The sequence below is a fragment of the Saccoglossus kowalevskii genome, chromosome 2 (genome assembly GCF_978046115.1).
Source record: "Saccoglossus kowalevskii chromosome 2, keSacKowa6.1, whole genome shotgun sequence".
Classification (NCBI taxonomy): Eukaryota; Metazoa; Hemichordata; class Enteropneusta; family Harrimaniidae; genus Saccoglossus; species Saccoglossus kowalevskii.
Window position 1 is genome coordinate 19,691,167 of NC_140642.1, and position 27,674 is coordinate 19,718,840.

The following is a 27,674-nucleotide window of genomic DNA, read 5'->3' on the forward strand; positions in this document are numbered from 1 at the left end:
GTCATTTTTGGTAAAAAGTGATATTTTCGACTTCTTGTTAAAAACCGCAAGTCCAATCGCTTTGATACTACATATATAGGTACTACATGTGGACCTCTCTCAGATTTGTTCATTTCGTGATGATATCTTCAATTCTCTAATTTTGGTGAATATTTTTGTCATTTTTGGTAAAAAGTGATATTTTCGACTTCTTGTTAAAAACCGCAAGTGCAATTGCTTTGATATTACATATATAGGTACTACATGTGAACCTCTCTCAGATTTGTTCATTTTGTAATGATATCTTTAATTCTCTAATTTTGGTGAATATTTTTGTTATTTTTGGTAAAAAGTGATATTTTCGACTTCTTGTTAAAAACCGCAAGTGCAATTGCTTTGATATTACATATATAGGTACTACATGTGGACCTCTCTCAGATTTGTTCATTTTGTAATGATATCTTTAATTCTCTAATTTTGGTGAATATTTTTGTCATTTTTGGTAAAAAGTGATATTTTTGACTTCTTGTTAAAAACCGCAAGTCCAATCGCTTTGATACTACATATATAGGTATTACATGTGGACCCCTCTCCGATTTGTTCATTTCGTGATGATATCTTCAATTCTCTAATTTTGGTGAATATTTTTGTCATTTTTGGTAAAAAGTGATATTTTCGACTTCTTGTTGAAAACTGTAAGTCCGATTGCTTTGATATTACATATATAGGTACTACATGTGGACCTCTCAGATTTGTTCATTTTGTGATGATATCTTCAATTCTCTAATTAATTTATTTTGGTGAATATTTTTGTAATTTTCGGTAAAAAGTGATATTTTCGACTTCTTGTTGAAAACTGTAAGTCCGATTGCTTTGATATTACATATATAGGTACTACATGTGGACCTCTCAGATTTGTTCATTTTGTGATGATATCTTCAATTCTCTAATTAATTTATTTTGGTGAATATTTTTGTAATTTTCGGTAAAAAGTGATATTTTCGACTTCTTGTTAAAAACTGTAAGTCCGATTGCTTTGATACTATTCATATTGTTCATTTTCTAATGATGTCTTCAGTTCTTTAATTGAAATGTGCATTGCTAACAGCGGAGCTATCTCAGCCGATAGGCTGCTTGTTCATTTTGTAATGATATCTTTAATTCTCTAATTTTGGTGAATATTTTTATCATTTTTGGTAAAAAGTGATATTTTCGACTTCTTGTAAAAAACCAATAGTCCGATTGCTTTGATATTACATATATAGGTACTACATGTGGACCTCTTGTGAAGTTTTTACATTGTCATTTATGGGAAATTTACTTTTAATATGAGACCAGCCTGTTTATCTGAATCAATTTCAATTAAAGAACATATTACATACACTAATTGCATTCACAACTGTTAACTTAAATAACATCTCGGACATACATGTGCATCATTGAACTGAAAGTACATGTAAACTTTATAGTCTTACCTCAACCTGCCTACACCAGCTTTTCAAATTTTTTCCGTAAGTACCGTAGTTGTCTGAGTATATACCCCTGCTCAAGTATAAGCCCCTCTCCAAATTTACAGCATTTTACAACAAGTCATTCACCTGATTATAAGCAAACATTAATGTACCTCCACTTTGAAATGCGTTCTGTGTAGTACCGGATTCTGCCGTAAATTTGCCCTGGGCCGTTAAACGGCAGTTTGGGTTTAAAAAAAAAAAAATGGGACCAAGAAATTGCCCAGGGAGATTTTTCAGCAGTATTTAAAGTTGTTTTTCAAATATTTTGGCGTCATTTTTCGGACATTTCAATCTTTCCTGACGCCTAAAATGGTCTATTTAAATTTTCATTCAAAAGTGTGTTTATTGTGACCAGCGTTAATAGGTAAGCTTCGTTTCGACAATGACCTGTTATCACTGTAAACAATGTTTACCAGACAGCATCAAGCGTTTATATGCGACCAGAATCATTTGCTTACGATGAAACTGAGCATTTCATAACAATTCAAGTAATTTATTTTTTGTACGTTATTATAATCACTACTGAATAATAATCAATAACACAGCATGACCGGATTGCGCGACCGTGATCATTTGCTGCTGCAGTTGTGTTAGTTTTTATTTGAAACTTCGTTTAGAATATACTTTTGTTACTCCAAAACGTACACACCAATATTCATGTGTAACACAGGGTCGAACGCTGTTCCACTTAGTAAACACACCCAAGAGTGGTTAGTGACCCTGGGGCGTAACGACCGATCCTCAAGTTAATTTGGACTATGCTAGTCGATGAAGACACTTGTGTACACATGATGATTGTTTATGAATAAATTAGCATAAATTATCACTCGGGAGAAGTTTTAACTTTTATTCGTTTATATATTTTTGCCATTTTCCCAGAGGGGTTTATACTCGGACAACTACGGTGGTTTAATTATAACAGACTGTTCACTTATCAGCAATGGTAATGTTAATCATCAAATATCAAGCATTTCTGGCATTTATGGATGGATTTCATTCAAACTTATAACATACATTAGACATTACGGGTTCCTGATGCCCGTCATTTTATTTTTCAGATCGAATTAAAAATGCCTGCCTGGTGGCCATTTTGTTTTAATGAATGGACTTCTAGAGCCATATCTCTGACATGCTTTGACTGATTATGTTCAAGTTTTATATATTCATTATACATGTACATCATGTTATAGATATATACATATATTCAAAATGGCTGATTTTGTTTTAATTATTGCTGTCCAGAGCAATATCTCTCAATATGGACAAGTACTCGTTTAACGATCAGATACAAATATCCATCATTTCAATGTTAAACAATCATCATAATCATATTCCTGACATGGTTATATTCCAGCTATATTACTATAAACAAAACGATATATCTTAAATTCGATAACATTGTCATTTATGGGGAATTCACTTTTGATATGAGTCCAGCCTCTTTATCTGAATCACTTTCAATTAAAGATCATATTACATACACTCATTGCATTCACAACTGTTAACCTAAATAACATCTCGGACATACATGTGCATCATTGAACTGAAAGTACATGTAAACTTTATAGCCTTACCTCAACCTGCCTACACCAGCTTTTCAGATTTGTTCCGTAAGTAGTTTAATTATAACAGGCTGTTCACTGATTAGCAATAGTAATGTTAGGTTTATCTCATGTTTTGTTTCATTTATTGTAAACATTTTAAATTGTTATGGTGTTTATCACGTTGTGTGAGGTACCATTCAATTGACAGCCACAGAGGAGAGGACGTTATAAATTATTTTTAATGTGAGTGATATGTAATTTGAGCTAACATCGTTCACAAAAAGTCATGTAATTGATTCACAACAAGATTTAAGACTGAAACACGTAAATCGGTCTAAATTGTGGTATGGTTGGTGAAAATCTGTTACTGCATTGGGACAAGAATAAATCTAGTGATCAGTATTATGATTTGCCACTACTACATGTAGTACTGTGGTGAGATGATTGAACAGCATCCACTGCAATCCACCATGATGGCTATAAATCTAGTGATCAGTATTATGATTTGCCACTACTACATGTAGTACTGTGGTGAGATGATTGAACAGCATCCACTGCAATCCACCATGATGGCTATAAATATACTTTTCAGAAGTACCCATACTTTATTTAATTTTGCATGTTCCCAGGTTGAAAGTATCTTGCTATGCTTTTTCATTTATTCATTTTCCTCACATCTTAGCGCACTGAATTTCCGGTCAGCGGTTTAAATCAAGGATAATGGTATTAATAATCTAAATTAAAACACATTTTCAAAACAACTAAAAATGGTTGGTGTTGTACAGCAATTTTTTGCATGGTCATTTTTTTTTTATCTGAATTTGTGATCATCGATTTTTGATGAAAAGTCATGCATGCTGGGAACCATGGTTGTCAGGGTTCAAATACTTGGTTGTTGTTCTTTTCAACCTGTGCTTGTAGCCCTAAAACCTAGTCTGAACACCATGTACACATGTAGAACAAAATATAATTGCTATATATATATATATATATATATATATATATATATATATATATATATATATATATATATATATATATATATATATATATATATATAGTATATGAATAGATCCCATGATCAATATAAATTCAATCGAATTGTCAAAATAAGAATCAGTTACTAACTACTAAGTAAACTCTATACATGGTCATAGTGATGATAATGACAACAACGAAGAATTAAATACATCTACCTAGTCTATGTTAAACTGATACTTGCAGATACTGTAACAATTTCTATTTCAATCCTTGATTGTCCAGACTGGGAATGTGCAGCCAGATAAGCCAGAATCTGAAAATGATAACTCATAAATGCTGTACTATACTATTAAAGTTATTTGGCATATGTAGCAATACAACTTTTAAATACCATACGCATGTGTTGTGTGATTTCACAAAACAATTGTGTTGCATACTACGTATTTGAAGACCTCAAAGTTACTTTCACTTTCAGGGTCAGTATGTTTAGAATACTCCGAAATCGAAGACTGTAGCAAAACATGCACTTTGTGCAATTTACTGTTACCTCTCTCTCCAAAGTGCACGTACCTCAATGCCACTTGAATATGTACCATGATAATTAATCAGAAATATGTGGCTTAAATTCATCATCCAATTTCAGTAAGAACAGACAACAAGTCTGCGTGCATGTCATTAGACTGATGCAAATCAACCAAGAGTTTTGAGAATATAGGCTCGTTGATGATCGCCTGCCCTCAATTAATTACACAGACGCCTAGCTTCCTTTATGACAGCCTATCAATTCTTCATTATTTTTCAAGTTTTTTTTTATTGGAGTGTGCCCTCTGTATCGTCCTGCCAGTACTTTCATTGATATCTTCACCAGGTTTTGGCTTGTACGTACACATCTGGGAAGTGGATTTCATGTTCTTTGTCTTTATCTGTATGTGTGATAAAAATAATGAAAAATGTGCATTTGATAGTATTTCCATCTTGTGTTGGCGCACTCAAGCATGGTTTTGAGTACTGTAGACTACTTTATTTTCGCTTGGAATTTATTTTCGCTATTTTCACTGGAGGAATGATTCCGTGAAAATAAAATCCAGCGAATATACGTTTTTTCCTATATTTCACATTAAACTGATCAAAAATCAGTGAAAATAAATTCCATACAAAACGCCCAAAAAGCCTTTTCAGCAAAAATTAATTCCAGCAAATATAAAGTGTTTCACAGTATGTTTTCCCACATGTGATTAAACGGCGAATACATTTTTGTAAATACATGTGTTCATACGCGATTTACCGTACTAAGTCACGTTTATGTGAATAGAGATAATGTATATTCAACAGTTTGCGTACTGAAAGCCAGCGTCAATGGATTGCCGAAAAACTGCATTAACAAGCGATGTGTTACGCACATATGTATCAAGGATACTTGTACAAATTTTGGTGACAACAAATTAATTTGAGTATTGATAAATTTTTAATATTTAAAAAAAAATAATGTGAGAAGTCAGCACTTAAAGTTTATGATTAAAAAAAACACTGTACTATTAGGTATAGTACTTTAAACTGCCAGAGTAAGTTCGTTACATGTATGCCCTGTATTGATGTAAGAAAAGATAATTCAGATGGTGGATAAGACATGCTCGTATCGTCAATTTCATGTTGTTAAAATCAAATATTACAGTTTGTTGAAAAACTAGAAACATGCTTTATTTGTATTAGTAAAAAAATGAAATCAAAGTTTGCACATGATGGGCAAAAGATTTCATTACCCAAAATAACAGAAATTGTGAATATTTACTAAGTCTGTACTATGGCTGCTCACAACCTAATTTGCGTCTTTATCTGGTAAATCACATGTACAAGCACTAATAATCAATTTTTGTGGGTCTCTGCTTGAAATTCCTGGATTCAAACATGTAACAATGTACATGTAGAACCATGTACATCTAGGTTTTATTTATAAAGATATATATGTGTGACCCCCATTTGACGTTTGGGGACATAAGTTCAGCCTGCTCTACTTATGGCGCTTGCCATCTGATTGTGTTTCTTTGCACTACTAGGATTCTTCATTATAACCTTGTTAGGAATAAAAAATTCCAAATGTCTTGTTGATCTGTAATTACCGGTACCTTATTTATCTGTTTTTCTTTGCTGGATGAGTACATTAATATGCCTGATATTTTTCCTGCCCAAAATTCTGTTCAAAGAATTTGCCATTTTTTACAATTTTTTACTGAATTTCATCATCACAGTTTCAAATATTGCTTAGTACATGCCTGAATACTGTATTTGCCTTATTAGTAGCACATGTCCTTAGGTCCTAAAAACAAATCTGGTCAGTGTGAACACCACCAATAAAGTACCGGCTAATCTTTTTTTATTTATTGGTACCTGCACAGTGCCCTCTGTTGACGAAATGATTAAACCTGCAAAATTTGTACAATGTCAAATATTTTAGCATGATGGAGGTATCTGTTGTTATAGTAATCCAGTATACAAATGTTGGATCACTTTGAAGAAGTAACAGCAAAATGCTGATTTTTGGAGAGCACCTGAATCACTGCGTGTACATTATAGCTGTTAATGCCTTAAGAAAACGTACACAAATGTACACGTACTCCATAACTGTCTTACCAGTATGACTTATCAAAAACGAGCTAGTAATTTAATAGATTCATTGCATAGTTGTACATATACGTCATAAGCAATATTGTAAAAACAAATTATTGCATAGCAATACTCGGGGAACCATTAAGCGAGTTTTGTCAGACCATACGTGTACTGTACAATAACAAGGTTATTTTATGTATTGATATCTAGAGCACTCACCTTTACCAACCCTTTGAAAATAGGCCAATAGTCTGTCTCAACAACTTTTAACAAAAGATTTTTTGTTTTCAGAAAAAAAGTGAACAAATTATGTGGTAAAAATCAACAAATATGATAAACATCGATAATGCAATCATGCTGTTTTTAAGAAAAAGTCAATAAATATTTGAACCAAAAATTAGAGAATTGAAGTTAATAACATAATACATGTACCTGTATTTTTTAAGAACACCAAGGCAGACTTTGGACATCAAGGCAATGCCTCCATCAAGGTCAAACCCTGAATTTGCATGGAAATTTTGATTGGTATGCTGGCCGACTGGCTGCCATCGTTTTTCGGAGCCAATCACATTGAAACTTTATAGATAGGTCATATACCTTGTCACACATATATTTGTTTGACAATCATATTCAAAATGACCAAATGTCGGCCATTTTAATGTTAAAATTCAGTAAAATCAAGCATACTTGTATCTGCCATTCCAGATCTAGATCTTGGTTACACATGTACATGGATAGCTAGTGTCCATCCTGATACATCCAATAAACATTTGTATACATGAGACCATCATTTTTTTGTTCAGATCAGATTCAAAATGGCCGATTGCAAATGCTGTTCTCGAGCCATATCTCTAACATGCATTGACTGATTTCAATCAAACTTTACAACAACATGACATGACATGACATGAAAAGAAAAGAAAACAGAAATAGAAACTTGTACTTTCCCTTCATTGGAATATACTTATTCTCTTATTTACATGTACTCTTATGTAACTTGTTTCATGTTCTGATTCAAAATGGCTGACTCATTTCGATTTTGTTTACCAATACTGTTAATAAACTAACAGGGACTTGTTTTATTTATAGAACAAATGAAGCTTAAGCAACCAATTGCGGCAGCTGGAGGCAAGAAGTTACAAAATGGTGAGTTATATTACAGTTGTGCTTAACCATCAAAAACAGGCTTGTCGGATTATATGAATATAGTCGATAATATCATTATCATGTATATATGCCATTTGTTAGATGTAGTACACATGTTCTACTTACACTAAACTCTGAATTGATCTTGTACATGTATATAGTGTCATGTTGTGTGTGTTCATGATTCTGTTTCTTCTGGAATAGTCTTTACATGTGTAGAGGTTCACTTGCTTGTAATACTATATTGAGACAACCAGCAGACTTGAGTCTGTTCTCTTGCACTACTTACATGTACAAGCTACATGTATTAGCCTGAACTAGTCTACGTAAACTGAACTACATAAATAATCATGTTAACCAACTGACCTCATTCATCCGTGTTTGTCTTTAATGTCTATTTTGTTTATAGCTACTTCAAATTTGTTATTAGTTATGACTTATTGTTTTATTGTACTTATTTGTTTCCCAAAATATCTGACATGATGTTATTCTCCAGATTAATGTGGGACCTTTGGGAGATATGAAAGAAAATCCAGAGTGGTACACGTCTCAGCAAATTTAAGATTATCTCATGAATGGGATACAGCATGAGCCTCTTGATTGAATGCATTTGAATTTTGTGTAAACAACACATTTGACCCTGTTGCTTATTTGTTGCTATGCGTAGTGTGGGACTTATGTCAAACACGCTTGGTTGTGACAATCACTTACTCTCTGAAATTTTCACAATCAAGGCAATTGAATGATTTTAAAGCAATTCTTACGATGAGCCTAATCTAACATCAAATTTACTCAACAACTTAAATGTACGATGAGAACAAAATGATGCAAAACATTATGATGCATTCCCAGGGATTGGCAGCTGCCCCTTTAAAATGACAAAATGCATGGTTTGAAGAATTAGACCATGCGCAGATGGTTTGTTACCTTATGATTTCATCGGCAGTACAATGATAAAAGTGACTTGTGTTGTATTTGTTGTTAATCTCCTTGTCTTTCAAATCTGTGGTTGACTCGCACTGTATACCTGACCACGTCACATGGAGATTAGAAATTAGGTTATTGACCTTTCAGCTAACACGTATTTTGAATTGCATGCAAATTACACATGTACATGTAGATTAGAAGGAAGGGTTGATTGCTGACTTGGGGTGTTTTTTTTGTTTTTTCGCAGAGGCTACTGGAGAATCTGTTGTCAAGAGAGAATTCAAGCAGCGGGAGAATGCGATGAAGAGGCGTCGTGGAGCTGTTAGGAGGCGTGTACATCAAGTCAATGCTCACAAATTCATGGCAACTTTTCTACGGCAACCTACTTACTGTTCTCATTGCCGGGACTTTATATGGTAAGTTTTGCGCGCAACACCCCCTCTATGAGTCCACAAAACACCTGATTAATGTAGGTGTAATGGCCGTGCAGGCACCATCTCTTTTTGACGAGTATGTTTCTTTATATTTGACTATTATCCAAATCTCAAAATGGTATGATTTGGCACAGAAAAAAACATAGCCGTTGTATTATGTTGTAACGTATTAAACACAAGGCATTCCAGTGTCTCCAAATGCCTGGATTAGCCTTGCTTACTTCCATGTTATTAGTCCAATCATGTGCTATCTAAAATCGTGTAGTACCTATCAAGATCCAAATTTACTTGTGTACAAACATTCAGAAACAGTTTCATTCTTTGCTCATAAATTGCATAGAGAGAATTTCAAAAAACTATAAAAGTAATTTGTAATTCTCCATTTTATGAAAGTGATTCGACTCTGCGTAGGGCGGGCGTGTTTTGTGAATGGGTATGTAACAGGGACTATGTCATTGACAAGAACTTGTTATGAAAAACGGCCTCTTGTTACAGCTTGTTACTAATACACTCCAATAACTTCGTAATTGAACGTTCAAAGAAACTAAGAGCCTTATCTTAATTTTAAGCAACGCACATTATGAACCCCAGATTAAGTTAGGTTTACTGTTTCCTGGAAAAATGTACATCAGCTGTTCAAACTACTCTGTTTGCATACTCCTTTCTGATTAGGTGGATGTTATATCCTGCTTATAGTAAAAAACCATTGGTAAGATGAGGCTATGGTTACCGAATGCAGGGAATATTAATTGTACATGAAAGATGAAAGCAATTTTTTTTCAAAATTACATAAAAGACCCTATAGAGGTCATGTACCTACATGTAGCTAATATAGATAGCTGTGCCAAGCTCAGCTTCTACTGTGTGCCTTTTCGTGCATATTGCATGATTAGTAAACAGGTCTAGTGCAATAAAACCAGTATAACTTTACCACCCTTGTTTATGCATACCTTGTAGGACAGACACGGCTATATACTATGACTGTCAGCAAACTGTACTGCATCACTGGATGACCATGCAATGCATATAACAGAACAATTTAGCCACTGCTAACAGACTGCAGTCTATGACAAATTTTTACTCATTCTTCTGATGCATATGTTATTGTGACTAAGTTGCATTGCTATCCAATTCAATATGGTAACGTTTATTTGTATGCTATGCGATTATTTTTATTTGACACGATCTGGTTTAGCACTTACATATACAATGTATATAATCATTTCGATGCGAGCGAAGATGGTTGATTTGCCGCTAATTTTGTGTGAAAATTTTGTTCATGGTTTCTCAAAACTAAATTTGTTTGTGTTTCTGACATGTAGAAGGTATATTCGAAATGCATCTTGTTTTAATGATCAGATTCAAGATGGGTGATTGGTGGCCATTTTGTTTGTGAAAATGTTTTATGGATGCGGTATTTTCATTCTAATTATTCTTTCAACAACATGCGTATGGAAAATGGTATTTTTCCTCCTTTCCACTGTAATCAGTGTGTTAGAGAAACTAAATTGATTTCATGTGCTGTCACTGTCGGCTATAAAGGTGAAATAATTTTTCAACGATTCAGTATTTCAAGACCTGAGGACATGTCATTTAAAAATTTTGTAAAATGGCAATAAAGTTACCGTGATTAAACACACATTAATAGAGGAGCTTGAGGACCATAAAGCTGGAAGATTGTGAACTTGTACATCGCACTCTGGTCAGTCTACCACTTACAAGTATATGTAAACTATTAAGAGCTATTCTTCAGGGCATCCACACATAGTATCAATGCTGAATTAAATTAATACCACACAAACCATCCTTTGAATTCAGGGGTCATATAGTTCACTCATCAGCCAGCATTACAAAATCGGACCATCTCCTATTGAAATCAATTGCTCGACTTGAAAATTTTTGTTCCACCTCAAGTGCCTGCAGTATTTGCTTTATGAAGAAAAGAATAGAGATTTGAAGCCGGCAAGTTACTGAGAGAAGAAGGTACACCATGGTAATGGGATTTCTGATTAACAGTATGACCCTGGGCTATAGAAGATGTGTAGTTAACAATCAAAGGACTACTTTTGACATCACCGCCCAGTGTCTTTTTTTTTTTCTCCTTCCAGTACTTTTGATTGTGCTGGGGTTCAATTTCTTTTCTGTGTTTAGTTTTTGATTTTTTTTCCTTGTTCATTGGTTAGTTTGGGTATTTGTTTCTGTTTATTTTTTGTGTAATGATCTTACTTGGGAACATGTAAAGCTGGTACTTTAGACTTGCCTCTCTCAATGTGAAGGGTATTAGCAACTGTTTGCAGATGTTTGCTTGCTTGCTTGGAAAACAGGATGGTGTGGGCATGCAAATACACTGTGCTAGTATAAAGTACTATTTAATTCTCAGATCAAATTAGCCAGTGCAATCAGTGAGATACATTTGCCAGTACACACAGTGAGCTAAATTAGCCAGTGAGTACAGTGAGATATATTAGCTAGTGAGCACAATGAGATAAATTAGCTAGTGAGCACAGTGAGATATATTAGCTAGTGAGCACAATGAGATAAATTAGCTAGTGAGCACAGTGAGATAAATTAGCTAGTGAGCGCAGTGAGATAAATTTGCTAGTGAGTACAGTGAGATATATTAGCTAGTGAGTACAGTGAGATAAATTAGCTAGTGAGTACAGCGAGATAAATTAGCTAGTGAGCACAGTGAGCTAAATTAGCCAGTGAGTACAGTGAGATAAATTAGCTAGTGAGTACAGTGAGATAAATTAGCTCGTGAGCACAGTGAGATAAATTAGCTAGTGAGCGCAGTGAGATAAATTAGCTAGTGAGTACAGTGAGATATATTAGCTAGTGAGTACAGTGAGATAAATTAGCTAGTGAGCACAGTGAGCTAAATTAGCCAGTGAGTACAGTGAGATAAATTAGCTCGTGAGCACAGTGAGATAAATTAGCTCGTGAGTACAGTGGGATAAATTAACTAGTGAGTACAGTGAGATATATTAGCTCGTGAGCACAGTGAGATAAATTAGCTCGTGAGCACAGTGAGATAAATTAGCTAGTGAGCACAGTGAGGTAAATTAGCTAGTGAGTACAGTGGGATAAATTAGCTAGTGAGTACAGTGAGATAAATTAGCTAGTGAGCGCAGTGAGATAAATTAGCTCGTGAGCGAAGTGAGATAAATTAGCTTGTGAGCACAGTGAGGTAAATTAGCTAGTGAGTACAGTGAGATAAATTAGCTCGTGAGCACAGTGAGATAAATTAGCTAGTGAGCGCAGTGAGATAAATTAGCTAGTGAGTACAGTGAGGTAAATTAGCTAGTGAGCGCAGTGAGATAAATTAGCTAGTGAGCGCAGTGAGATAAATTAGCTAGTGAGTGCAGTGAGATAAATTAGCTAGTGAGCGCAGTGAGATAAATTAGCTAGTGAGCGCAGTGAGATAAATTAGCTTGTGAGCACAGTGAGATAAATTAGCTCGTGAGCACAGTGAGATAAATTAGCTCGTGAGTACAGTGGGATAAATTAACTAGTGAGTACAGTGAGATATATTAGCTCGTGAGCACAGTGAGATAAATTAGCTCGTGAGCACAGTGAGATAAATTAGCTAGTGAGCACAGTGAGGTAAATTAGCTAGTGAGTACAGTGGGATAAATTAGCTAGTGAGTACAGTGAGATAAATTAGCTAGTGAGCGCAGTGAGATAAATTAGCTCGTGAGCGAAGTGAGATAAATTAGCTTGTGAGCACAGTGAGGTAAATTAGCTAGTGAGTACAGTGAGATAAATTAGCTCGTGAGCACAGTGAGATAAATTAGCTAGTGAGCGCAGTGAGATAAATTAGCTAGTGAGTACAGTGAGGTAAATTAGCTAGTGAGCGCAGTGAGATAAATTAGCTAGTGAGCGCAGTGAGATAAATTAGCTAGTGAGTGCAGTGAGATAAATTAGCTAGTGAGCGCAGTGAGATAAATTAGCTAGTGAGCGCAGTGAGATAAATTAGCTTGTGAGCACAGTGAGATAAATTAGCTCGTGAGCACAGTGAGATAAATTAGCTCGTGAGCACAGTGAGATAAATTAGCTAGTGAGCACAGTGAGGTAAATTAGCTAGTGAGTACAGTGGGATAAATTAGCTAGTGAGTACAGTGAGATAAATTAGCTAGTGAGCGCAGTGAGATAAATTAGCCAGTGAGTACAGTAAGATAAATTAGTTAGTGAGTACAGTGAGATAAGCTTCCTGATCACCCAATCTGCAATCACATCTTTTATATCTCAGCAGTGAAAGCCACATGCGCCTGGTCTGGTTCATTTACCATGAGTGTAATGATTGATAATGGAAAAGGGGCGGGCGACAATTTTGCACAAAACTGGGTCACATTGTGACCCTGAAGGTTTTTGATAGTAATTGAAATAGATTCTTGTCAGAAGCTCATACATGTATTTAAAATTTCAGAATATTCTAGATTCATCGCCATCTTAATCTTATATTTTTTGATAGTACATCTTGAAATTTGTATGAAAATTATTTAATTTTTTGTACCATGTATATGACTCTTTATAATTGTCACATCAATAAAAGTGGGTTAGATCGATTTTTATTTTATGAGCATTGGTTGAATTAATAATATCCATGAATTGTTTTGTGATGCCTATATTCTCTCTTATTTTGTTGCTAATTAGCTAAAAAAATGTTCAGTCTTATCAAAAGGCCAGATCTAGATGTGTTAATTCTCCAAATATCATTGTAAGGGGTGCGTTACTTTCCTAGTGTTATTGTGTGATGATGTATTCTGTTTTATGTAGATCAGTTCTTAGAATAAAAAAAAAAATTTACACATTATTATATCAAGGGCTCTGTATGTATGTATGTATGTATGTATGTATGTATGTATGTATGTATGTATGATAGATTATATTAAATTTATTTTCATATAGATTGATAACCAATAAATATTCATGATTTAATATTTAACAGCTGTCAATGCTATGATTTTCTCTGTAAATATGCCTTGTACATATGTTTGAGTAGTCTCACACACAGTCACTCTACAGTGATAGGGGGACTGTGTCCTACTCTTAAGTGGATTTACAACAATAAACCATACTGTACAGTTACCGACTTAAACCAGAGAAAATTTCGACTAAACAGCTGATCTAACTATCACGTTACAGGTGCAAGCACATGAATTTAATTTGCAATGATGAACCAACCAAACTCTCACTAGCTCAGACATTACAAGCCCTATCTGCTATCCAGGGTTTGAATCCTCCCCTTTCCAACTTTTGAATCATCCCCTTTCCAACTTTTGAAATCTCCCCTTTCCAACTTTTGAATCCTCCCCTTTCCAACTTTTGAATCCTCCCCTTTCCAACTTTTGAATCCTCCCCTTTCCAACTTTTGAATCCTCCCCTTTCCAACTTTTGAATGGCGAGGAAGAACTGTACCTCGTCGTCAGTGCTAGACTTTACACCTTGACTAAATTGCAAAGTGTGGTCAATTTACAATCTACTTTGTACGTAAAACATTATACAGTTACAGCGGTTTTGCTGGAAGTTATGTGAGATTTACCAGTACAATATGTGAGATTACTGGTATTACAATGATAGTTTACAAGTTATGTGAGATTTACCAGTACAATATGTGAGATTACTGGTATTACAATGACAGTTTACAAGTTATGTGAGCTGTAGAGGTTCACAATCTACTCTAGATAAAGTCAAAGACTTAATATAATTAAATTTCTTCCTGTGTGCATAGTAATGAGCTAATTTACATATGAACTAATATCTAGCGATTCAATCAAGCATTGTATCCACAAACCCCAACTGTTTTATGTGTTTATATCTGAACTCGGAGCCATTTTACTTTTTTTTAAATTTATCACCTGTTATTTTTCTTATTTTATTTCAGGGGTCTGGGTAAACAAGGATATCAATGCCAAGGTAAGTGTTCTGTGACATACATTTATTTGGAAAGTGGTGGTAAAACAGTACTATGTATGTGTCAATGTGATTTAAAAACAACTTGTGTAATGTATAGTATAGTATATAAATGGAACGACTAAAAAAATAACAGTTTTTCATAGCTATTTTTCTTTGGGTATTAAACTTCTGAATGCAGAAATGTTGCAATCTGGAAAACTTATAGTGTTGTCTCAGAACTGTAAATCGCCTTTTCGACCATAGTCCAAAGACGTACAATCTGTTTTGTGGTCTGATCAAATATGGTCAACAACAGTCTTAAAAATTGTTAAACCCTTTTAGCCTATTAGTTGTGTATGTGCTTACTGAAATAACAGGTTGTTTATAGTCGAAATAAGTTGTATTTTAATGATCCATTATCCTTTGGGGCGGACATCTGCAACATATATAAATTTGGTTGCACAGGATTACTTCAAAGTTAAGTTTGTTCCGTTTCCTTGACTTTAGCTGTTTTCACCGGCTCTTCGACTGGTGTTCCACAGCAGCTTGCACAGAGCCCATAGAAATACATGGTAGAGTGGTGCACGTCTTAGCAATGTAGAACATTTTTGGACATAGCCTAGCAACCAATATGGTGAAAACAAAGGCCGATAAATCTGAAAAACTGTACTTTGGGATGGTTGTTGAGACTCTCCTGAGCAGTGTAACAAGATTACCCATACATGTGCTTGGTTGCTCAGGATTACTTCAGAGTTGAGTTTGTGTCGTTTCCTTGACTGTTGCTGTTTTCACCGGCTCTTCGACTGGTGGTCCACAGCAGCTTGCACAGAGCCCATAGAAATACATGGTAGAGTGGTGCACGTCTTAGCAATTTAGAACGTTCTGTGACGTAGCTCCGCCCCCCAGGATACAATAAATGCACTTCTCTTAGGAATGCACCCTTTATATGGAGCTAATACAAGTATTACATATGTATGTTAGTGATATCATTGAAATCCTATATATAGTGCTTTTTTTCTTTGATGAGATCAGTGATGCCTGAAAAAAACACTCAATAAATACTTCTCTTAGGATTGTTTTATTATTGATTAAAGATCCAGTATGGACTTAATAAATGAATGATGAGAAGAATTTCTTAGAAGTTAGTATGTTATTCAGAAGAAGATGAAGAAAAAAACAAACTGTCCATTTTGAAGATTCCTTCTGTTTTTTCATTCTATTTGTTATTGATCATTGTATAAAAAAGAAAAGAAAAGCACTAAATTAAATAGATTCCATTGTGGATGTCTGGTGAACTCAGATTACCTTAGGCTGTACTGATTGTCAAATTAAATCAAAGATTCAATGATTTATCAGCTAAAAAACATGTGTGTTGTGTGAGTTATTAACTGCAAGCCAACACACCCACTCATCTGCCTAGAAATCCTGATAAATGTTGAAATGTGTCCTGTGTTTAGTCGTCTAAAATGCGAGGGTGTTGAAATGGTACTCCCAATAGCATGCTTTCTGTGGCTATAAACACTTGTTGTCTATTTCAGATAAGCGTCAAGACATAGGAAATTAAGCACACTTTCCTTTTTATTCTCATTGACATCCAAAAGTGTGTGTCAAAAGGTCACAGGCTAGCGTGTGTATGTACGAGTCTTTCTTAGTAATGTCATCTGTGTGGGTTGCAGATCGTCCATGGCATTTCTTTAAACTGACTTAGTGATGGCAGTTAAAACATATTGTGTGATATTTTTAAAGCTCGTATAGAAATTTGTATATTTTGAGTTGTAGATATTTTTCCTATAGTCTTATTGGGACTATTATGTGACATGTTTGATCGTGTTAATTTTGCGTGATTTAAAAAATATGTGCGACAATTCCTCTTTATTTGTTTTCGTTACAAATTGCATTATGCAAATTGTTGTGAATCCCTTCATGTTGAAACACTATTCAAAAACGTTAGCTGATGAAATTTAAACATATTGTCAACATTCAGGCACTTTTAGTGTATGTTTCCTTGCAATTTGTGCGTATTCTGATCATCAAATATTTCACATTACAGACCTCAATGTGTAGCTTTAGGAATGCAACATTAAAATTCATCTTGCTAAATTGTGTCATTACTTTATTTGTGTTGTAGTGTGTACGTGTGTGGTTCACAAGCGCTGTCATGAACAGGTAGTGACGAGATGTCCTGGAAGTACCAGGGATACTGCCATAGATGAGGAGGTACGTCATCTTGCATTGCATATGCCACTTTGTCTTGTAGATTCTTGTGATTAGTGCTTCTTATGACTGGCTTCATGGTTGTTAACAAATGTGAGTTGTGAGCAAGTCTTTGTAGAAAAACTACATCATTAAGGTAGAAGCCTACTCAAAATTTTTGAGAAAGTTCATCATGGATCACATGTTCACTGGTTTATTATGTAAAATCATGAAGTTATTGCCTCATGGCACCATGAAATAAATAGCATTCGTTGTGTGTTACAGTTGAGGTATGGCATTATATTTGTGCCATAGGAACCAATGGTAAAAGCATTTTAATACTGCCAGAATGGCCACTAACCACTAACCACTACAACCATTTTTAGCTTCGCTGTCGACTTTGTCGAGCGGAGCTTATCATATGAGTGATTGTCCATCGTCCGTGTCAGTGTTTTACTTTTTCGACTTCTTCTTGAAAACTACAAGCCTGAATGCTTTGATACTTGGTGTGTATGTACCTGGGGTAGACCTCTCTTAGATTTGTTCATTTCATGATGATATCTTCAATTCTCTAATTTTGGTGAATATTTTTGTCATTTTTGGTAAAAAGTGATATTTTCGACTTCTTGTTAAAAACCGCAAGTCCAATTACTTTGATATTACATATATAGGTACTACATGTGGATCTCTCTCAGATTTGTTCATTTTGTGATGATATCCTCAATTCTCTAATTTTGGTGAATATTTTTGTCATTTTTGGTAAATAGTGATATTTTCGACTTTTTGTTAAAAGCCGCAAGTCCAATTGCTTTGATATTACACATATAGGTACTACATGTGGACCTTTCTCAGATTTGTTCATTTTGTGATGAAATCCTCAATTCTCTAATTTTGGTGAATATTTTTGTCATTTGGGGTAAATAGTGATATTTGTTACTTCTTTTTAAAAACCACAAGTCCAATTGCTTTGATATTACATATATAGATGCTACATGTGGACTTTTCTGAGATTTGTTCATTTCGTGATGATATCTTAAATTCCCTAATTTTGGTGAATAAGATTGTAATTTTTGGTAAAAAGTGATATTTTCGACTTCTTGTTAAAAACAGCAAGTCCGATTGCTATACATATTGTTCATTTTCTAATGATATCTTCAGTTCTTTAATTTAAATGTGCCTTGCTAACAGCCGAGCTATCTCAGCCGAGAGGCTGCATGTCTTGAAAATTAAGCTGGTGTACCCCCAATTTTCTATATTCTATATTTCCACAATTTATTGGGAAATTAATAAATTCTGGGTTTTACCTTAAAGTGAACATGCCGTTACATTTACAGTGTTCATGACATATAAATTATTCACACATCATACCGGTAATCTTTGTTCTTGCTTATGTCACAACTTATTCCTCTCATCATCTTCAACTAGAAACTTGGACCTCAGCGATTTAACATTAACATGCCACATAGATTTGATGTTCACAATTACATGCGACCAACTTTCTGTGATCACTGCGGCTCTCTGCTTTACGGTCTTCTTAGACAAGGTCTTCAATGTTCAGGTGAGTTTTAATGCCCACAATGCAATTTTTCAAATATGGCAGGAAATCTACATATTCACAAGACCATAATTGTGATGCAAATTATAAATTTTAATTTGTAAACAAACCATTTTGGTGAATGACGTATAGGACATGAATGTTGTGTTTATATTTAGACCAGTCTGTTAGAAATCTGCTGGTCGGTCCGCTTGACTCAACTTCCGATCTGTTTCAGCTTGTAAGATGAATGTTCACAAGCGGTGTCAGAAAAACGTTGCAAATAATTGCGGTATCAACCCAAAGGAAATGGCTACCATACTCGCTGAAATGGGCGTGACAGGAGACAAACTATCTGTGCGAAAGAAGAAGGTAGGTTTCCAAATATTAAGTTGATTTCTTTTGATACCATTACAAAGTTCCGGGCTGAAAGATATATTCTATTGGACGTAATTTTGTCAAGTGGTGTTGCCAAGCTCTTGCCATTTTTCAGTGATAATACATCAGTATTGTTTTAATAACATAGTTGTCGTGCCTTTGTTGTACTGTTCTATTATAATAACTGATCAGTACATTGTAGAACTGGTGTAATACTAACAGATGGGATAAAAGAATGACATTTTTCAAAGTAAAAACTAACAATACTACAAGCTGTTACATCATGCCACTAAACAATGGACATTGATCAGGCTAGCCAGTTGTGCAACCTGTTTAGTTTATTATTCCTATTGACGGTCAAGATAAATGATGGCTTGATGTTTCAGATTATGCAATACCAGTTTTTACTGTATTCTATAGACACATCTGTGGTGGTGGTGGTGGTTATTTTGTGAATTTGTTTGGAGATGGAATTTTCACTTTAAATTTTTGATTGTGGGTGGTCACGGACAGAACAAATAAAATTCTAAATTTATAGGACACAGTGTTGTCGGTTTTGCTGTGAGAAGAACATTTAGTCTGGAATGTTTGTTGGTGATTTCTTTACTCAGCATAACTTTTGGCTTTTTGGAACCACCATGTTGTGGAGAAAACAGCCGCAGACTGGCTGGCTACCTGTCATGTCAACAAAACTAGTATTGGTCCTTGGCATTTCTCACTTGTTCATAGCTCATTTGGGACTGTTTTCGAATCTTTTTGACTCAGAAAATTGAGGCAAGCTCCTCACCAAAGGGGTGAAGAGTTTGTCTGGTGTTCGGAGGATTGATTTGAAGATAGTATAATAAGGTAGCTTTAAAGTCACTGAAGTTTTTTCATTTTTGATATGAGCAAGAATTTTGATATGTAAACGATGCCTAAATTTATTGAATATCTATTGCACAATATTTCTTCATTATTGTAAACTTTCTATATCATCAGCTAACTTTATACTTTCTATTAGATGAAACTAATATAATCATTATTTCAAAACTTGGTGACATTTCAAATATTTTGTACCCCTTAAATCTTTATACGCATTATTTTTTGCCATCCTGTCCCGCTTTCTTCATTCCCTGTTTATTAAATAACTTCTCTTTCAGCTCATGTCAACACTGACTCAAAGTCAGCCTATTTTTTGTTTTTGTTTTTGTTTTTGTTTTGTTGTACTTGCAATGTAATATTAACCGGCCTTTGTTCCAGGCCCTTATCAGTGAGACTCCAAAATCTCCTTTATCCGAGTCGCAAACAGCTCCATCGGCTGCAGGTAGGCACATCCGGGCTTGCCATCTGCATGCCAGCAACTCTAATATCATCTCATCATCATCATCATCATTGTATATTCTCTTAACTCTCCCCCTTACTCCCGTCTAATCCACTGCTATGACTTATTAGACCCACTTCAGTGCTCGTATTGGTGGTGATTGCATGCCATCATGGATTGTTTATCTCCTGGTTTGTTTTTGTTTTCTCCCCTTTTGTCATGTTTCCGTTTCTCCTTTTCTTTTCATTACGATTATTATTTTACTTGTCATGCAGGCTTCCATCAGCCACAGTGAATCCCCCTTCAAAGCCCCCAACAGTACCACTTCCCCATCTGAAAAGTCAGAAACGTCTTCAAATTCTAACTCCATTAGAACAACAGGTATGGGCACTATTCTATCACGTTTGATACTTCTACACTTTATAACGGTTTGACTCTTTACTCCCTCATTCCGTCCCTATAAACCCTGTTAAAAATACTTCTCACTCTCTCTCTATCTCTCTATCTCTCGCTCGGTAAACTGACTTTTCTTCTTTGGCCTATGCACGTTGACCTGTGCATGGTGAATGGTGTTAAAGAAACCTAGACTGCTCGTTTCAGTTCAATATAAAAATGCACTTCGTTTTTAAAAATAACGCATGGTGAACCACTTGCACTTCCTAAATGTTCTCCCTTACGTTGTTTTCATCTTGTGTTTTCAAATACTTCATTGTCTTTTACATAAGTAAGTTGTTGTAGACAGTATTTGGTCATTAGGTACGTCGTGCTAGTTCAGTATTGTGTTTGCGATCGAGGATGTTATGATACAGAAAATGTGTAAACTGTTCCCAGTTGTGATGTCATTGTAGAAATAGTCGCCAAGAATATTAACATATAATGCACAACTAAGTAGGAATTGCAATGATGTGGTTAAAGTATCATGAAATAGTAATATAGTGAAGCAGAATTGTAAAGGACAATTGAAAAATTGAAAAGAAATTTGTTTCCCCTTTGAATCAGTGTAAATTCTGTCACAGTGTTGAATTTGCATTCTGGAGTTATCATTTATGGCATATTTGGTTATTTTGATTTGGTACATGTCATTTTTCATTTATTTCATGCCAACCATTACAGTCGCATCATTGGATCAACATTTGGACTTATTTTAAAAAGTGTAACCTTAAACTTTCTGTTTTGAAAGTTAGAATTTAAGTGGCCACTTCTTTAATAAAGTACTTAAACCTTGCACAGTCAGGCCAGAATTAAAGATTTTTGTCAATGTTTTCGCAATAGATTGTTAGTTATACGATAGAATATGATATTGCTTATAGAGTTTGGTCAAAGAAAGCAGACAGAGACCAAAGTGACATCTTCTGAAACATAATACAAGTTGACAATTGCAGTGAAAGGGTTAGTGATATGCAAATCACCTCATTAATATGCACATAAATAAAGCAGCCAAAACATGCAACTACATTGTGGAAGATGGTGATGAAAGGGTTGATATGCAAATTACCTAATTAATATGCACAGAAAGAACATAGAACTATTTTGCGAATGGTGACAAAAGCGGACAATGTCAGTGATTAATAATAAACAATACATCTTAGTAACAGCTAAAAATCCTTGACTCGATCAGTCTTTCATTTTACTTGTTTTCCTTTTCAAAACATTATTTTTAGTGACATTTGTGGAATACAGATTGGTGTTGGTAAAAAAACAACGAATCTCTTCGTCAACTGTGAATATTTGAGACGCACTTCTGTATCATAACTCCCCTTTCTTATCGTGGTGTATATTTAGTTACTAGAATATGTAACGAAATAAAGAGAATATAAGTACAGTGTAAATGATTATACATTTAAGAAAACAAATTAAGAATGAAATATTTCATCCAGATAATACTAATAATTGGTGTCAGTTCAGCTTTCCCAATTCTGCAAAGAAAAATGAAACTGGCAAAGATTTTAATAGAAATATCAGTTTTCAGTAAATAGTCATTCACAGTTAAATGTTCCATCTACTTAGGCAAAGACGACCGATCAAGCGATAAGGAAGATGACATGTGTAAAGATCTTGCCAGGTCGTTTATTTCTAGTCCGGGAGACATAGGCACGAGGCCCAAGTCTGATGGCTCAGCCTTGAACAGGGCCGAGAGACCTGTCTGCCTTAATGATTTTAATTTTATCAAAGTACTAGGAAAAGGCAGCTTTGGAAAGGTAAGGGAATGAGGCAAGTTGTTGAAATATGGTGTTTATTCTTAAACTATGTTATATGTGTAAAACTACACTTATCTTCAACAAATTGTTTGATTTCTGAATCAGTTGAAGGTACACACACCATACTTTAGTGACCAGTGTCCTCAACTCAGAAAAACGTGCGAGTGGACATTTTAAAATAGTTGATTAAACATTACATAATTATTGATTCAGACACAAGTCAGCAGATTTGAAAACTTTTCACTCAGTTCAAACTATTTTTTCAAGAGTAACACTACATGTTAATTCCATCTATGTCAAAGTGTTATTTGATAAAATAATAATATTAATAATCATTCATGACAACCATATATAGCCATCTTATACATGATTTTTTCTTTTTACTGTAAACGCATTGATCATTCACTGGGTTTTAATTTCACTATTTTGCAATACTGTTAAGTACAATCCACTAAATTAAATCCTCATGAATGCATAAAAACAATAGTCTCATTGTTTTCCTGACAAATTTGTGAACTTCAAACCAAGTGATTATGCCTATAACAACACAAAGTCGTGAAAATAATGTAAGTAAATAAATGGTTTTACTGTATGTTACAGAACAAAATTTTAAATAATTTTTACCATTGAGAAATGACTCAAAAGTTGTCATTTTTGTAGTTGTTTTGTATGAAAAGTAGTTCGAATTCACGTAAAATTCAGTTACATCTGATGAGCTATTTTAACAGTAGCCAAATATTGTGATTTATTTATGGATGAGAGGCATATTACAGAATGTAAACTCTATAAAGAGCCGAGACAGAAACTGTACCATGTATTCTCTAGTGTCACATTTAACATTAAAAAGAGACGAATTAATAAATGTCAAATTGTCCTTTCGTCAATAAAGCAATATTCTATTTTATAAAACTATGATGTAATCACAAGACGGCACTTGTCCATAGTTGATATGTAACGTCTCTATTATAATCACAAGACGGCACTTGTCCATAGTTGATATGTAACGTCTCTATTATAATCACAAGACGGCACTTGTCCATAGTTGATATGTAACGTCTCTATTATAATCACAAGACGGCACTTGTCCATAGTTGATATGTAACGTCTCTATTATAATCAGACACATGGCACCATAATCAGCAACCAGCTCTGCAAACAAATGATATCATGTGATATTCGGTGATATCAGGTGATATTCAAGTGATATCAGGTGATATTCAAGTGATATCAGGTGATATTCAAGTGATATCAGGTGATATTCAAGTGATATCAGGTGATATTCAAGTGATATCAGGTGATATTCAAGTGATATCAGGTGATATTCAAGTGATATCAGGTGATATTCAAGTGATATTCAGGTGATATTCAAGTGATATCAGGTGATATTCAAGTGATATCAGGTGATATTCAAGTGATATCAGGTGATATTCAAGTGATATCAGGTGATATTCAAGTGATATCAGGTGATATTCAAGTGATATCAGGTGATATTCAAGTGATATCAGGTGATATTCAAGTGATATCAGGTGATATTCAAGTGATATCAGGTGATATTCAAGTGATATCAGGTGATATTCAAGTGATATCAGGTGATATTCAAGTGATATCAGGTGATATTCAAGTGATATCAGGTGATATTCAAGTGATATCAGGTGATATTCAAGTGATATCAGGTGATATTCAAGTGATATCAGGTGATATTCAAGTGATATCAGGTGATATTCGGTGATATCAGGTGATATCAGGTGATATTCGGTGATATCAGGTGATATTCAAGTGATATCAGGTGATATTCAAGTGATATCAGGTGATATTCAAGTGATATCAGGTGATATTCAAGTGATATCAGGTGATATTCAAGTGATATCAGGTGATATTCAAGTGATATCAGGTGATATTCAAGTGATATCAGGTGATATTCAAGTGATATCAGGTGATATTCAAGTGATATCAGGTGATATTCAAGTGATATCAGGTGATATTCGGTGATATCAGGTGATATTCGGTGATATCAGGTGATATTCGGTGATATCAGGTGATATTCAAGTGATATCAGGTGATATTCAAGTGATATCAGGTGATATTCAAGTGATATCAGGTGATATTCAAGTGATATCAGGTGATATTCGGTGATATCAGGTGATATTCAAGTGATATCAGGTGATATTCAAGTGATATCAGGTGATATTCAAGTGATATCAGGTGATATTCAAGTGATATCAGGTGATATTCGCACAGGGCATGATTGGTTGTAGAATTGTTCACTTCAGTATAGTTAACAGACTGGCGATAAGTAAAGAGTCGTTCAGGAATGAAATCTCAGTATGTAGTAAACTTGAATGATTTAGCAAAAGAATAGCTGGGTTTCAATGCTTTAGATCCCTTGAACGGCTGCCCTGCTTTTTCTTCAAACTTTGACATTATATTTAGTACACATTTTTTAATGTGTTATTTTTTTTATTTTTTTTGTGTGCTTTGCTACCACTCTCTCTCTCTTTCTTTCTAAGGTTATGTTAGCTGAGTTCAAGGGTTCAGACGAAGTGTATGCGGTGAAGGTACTGAAAAAAGACGTGATTATACAAGACGATGATGTGGAATGTACCATGACTGAAAAGAGAGTGCTTGTACTTGCCAGTAAACATCCTTTTCTCACTGCTCTACATTCCTGTTTTCAGACGAAGGTGAGAACCACACATTTTCACTCTTTGTTTTGTTATATCCAATTGATGGATGAAGTTCTGTTCTGTGTCTGTTAATGTCTGCGTTCACAGCACTGTTTTGTACTCGTCTGTGTTCACAGCACTGTTTTGTACTCGTCTGTGTTCACAGCACTGTTTTGTACTCGTCTGTGTTCACAGCACTGTTTTGTACTCGTCTGTGTTCACAGCACTGTTTTGTACGCGCATGTGTTCACAGCACTGTTTTGTACACGCCTGTGTTCACAGCACTGTTTTGTACACGCCTGTGTTCACAGCACTGTTTTATACGCACCTGTGTTCACAGCACTGTTTTATACGCGCCTGTGTTCACAGCACTGTTTTGTACACGCCTGTGTTCACAGCACTGTTTCGTACGGGCCTGTGTTCACAGCACTGTTTTATACGCACCTGTGTTCACAGCACTGTTTTATACGCGCCTGTGTTCACAGCACTGTTTTGTACACGCCTGTGTTCACAGCACTGTTTTGTACTCGTCTGTGTTCACAGCACTGTTTTGTACTCGTCTGCGTTCACAGCACTGTTTTGTACGGGATTGTGTTCACAGCACTGTTTTGTACACGCCTGTGTTCACAGCACTGTTTTGTACGGGCCTGTGTTCACAGCACTGTTTTATATGCGCCTGTGTTCACAGCACTGTTTTATACGCGCCTGTGTTCACAGCACTGTTTTGTACGGGCTTGTGTTCACAGCACTGTTTTGTACACGCCTGTGTTCACAGCACTGTTTTGTACGGGCCTGTGTTCACAGCACTGTTTTATACGCGCCTGTGTTCACAGCACTGTTTTATACGCGCCTGTGTTCACAGCACTGTTTTATACGCGCCTGTGTTCACAGCACTGTTTTGTACACGCCTGTGTTCACAGCACTGTTTTGTACACGCCTGTGTTCACAGCACTGTTTTGTACTCATCTGTGTTCACAGCACTGTTTTGTACACACCTGTGTTCACAGCACTGTTTTGTACACACCTGTGTTACCAGCACTGTTTTGTACGGGCCTGTGTTCACAGCACTGTTTTGTACACGCCTGTGTTCACAGCACTGTTTTGTACACGCCTGTGTTCACAGCACTGTTTTGTACACGCCTGTGTTCACAGCACTGTTTTGTACGGGCCTGTGTTCACAGCACTGTTTTATACGCGCCTGTGTTCACAGCACTGTTTTATACGTGCCTGTGTTCACAGCACTGTTTTGTACGGGCCTGTGTTCACAGCACTGTTTTGTACACGCCTGTGTTCACAGCACTGTTTTGTACACACCTCTGTTCACAGCACTGTTTTGTACACGCCTGTGTTCACAGCACTGTTTTGTACACGCCTGTGTTCACAGCACAGTTTTGTATGCTTCAGCCACCACAGTACTGTTTTGTATGCGTCTGTGTTCACAGCACTGTTTTATACGCTCATGTGTTCACAGCACTGTTTTGTACACGCCTGTGTTCACAGCTCAGTTTTGTATGCTTCAGCCCTCACAGTACTGTTTTGTATGCGTCTGTGTTCACAGCACTGTTTTGTACTCGTCTGTGTTCACAGCACAGTTTTGTATGCTTCAGCCCTCACAGTACTGTTTTGTATGCGTCTGTGTTCACAGCACTGTTTTATACGCGCATGTGTTCACAGCACAGTTTTGTACTCGTCTGGGCTCACAGCACAGTTTTGTATGCTTCAGCCCTCACAGTACTGTTTTGTATGCGTCTGTGTTCACAGCACTGTTTTATACGCGCCTGTGTTCACAGCACTGTTTTGTACTCGTCTGTGTTCACAGCACTGTTTTGTACACACCTGTGTTCACAGCACTGTTTTATACGCGCATATGTTCACAGCACTGTTTTGTACTCGTCTGGGCTCACAGCACAGTTTTGTATGCTTCTGCCCTCACAGTACTGTTTTGTATGCGTCTGTGTTCACAGCACTGTTTTGTACTCGTCTGGGCTCACAGCACTGTTTTGTACGGGCCTGTGTTCACAGCACTGTTTTGTACACACCTGTGTTCACAGCACTGTTTTATACGCGCATATGTTCACAGCATTGTTTTGTATTCGTCTGTGTTCACAGCACAGTTTTGTATGTTTCAGCCCTCACAGTACTGTTTTGTATGCGTCTGTGTTCACAGCACTGTTTTGTACTCGTCTGGGCTCACAGCACAGTTTTGTATGCTTCAGCCCTCACAGTACTGTTTTGTATGCGTCTGTGTTCACAGCACTGTTTTATACGCGCATGTGTTCACAGCACTGTTTTGTACTCGTCTGTGTTCACAGCACAGTTTTGTATGTTTCAGCCCTCACAGTACTGTTTTGTATGCGTCTGTGTTCACAGCACTGTTTTGTACT

The 27,674-nt window shown here is 35.6% G+C and overlaps 1 protein-coding gene across 2 annotated transcripts in view; it reads left to right on the forward strand.

The window, feature by feature from the left end:
* LOC100368048 (calcium-independent protein kinase C-like) overlaps positions 1-27,674 on the forward strand; it is a 64,377-nt gene that overhangs the window by 27,580 nt on the left and 9,123 nt on the right. The window contains exons 3-11 of one of the 2 annotated variants that reach the window (XM_006822763.3): positions 7,712-7,768; positions 8,943-9,111; positions 15,014-15,045; positions 17,153-17,241; positions 18,643-18,775; positions 18,990-19,123; positions 20,369-20,432; positions 22,437-22,627; positions 25,135-25,308. In XM_006822763.3, the coding sequence (XP_006822826.1) occupies positions 7,712-7,768; positions 8,943-9,111; positions 15,014-15,045; positions 17,153-17,241; positions 18,643-18,775; positions 18,990-19,123; positions 20,369-20,432; positions 22,437-22,627; positions 25,135-25,308 (1,043 nt within the window). Of the gene's footprint in view, positions 1-7,711; positions 7,769-8,942; positions 9,112-15,013; positions 15,046-17,152; positions 17,242-18,642; positions 18,776-18,989; positions 19,124-20,368; positions 20,433-20,704; positions 20,811-22,436; positions 22,628-25,134; positions 25,309-27,674 lie in introns of both variants that reach the window. The other variant, XM_085492615.1, reaches the window with a different exon arrangement.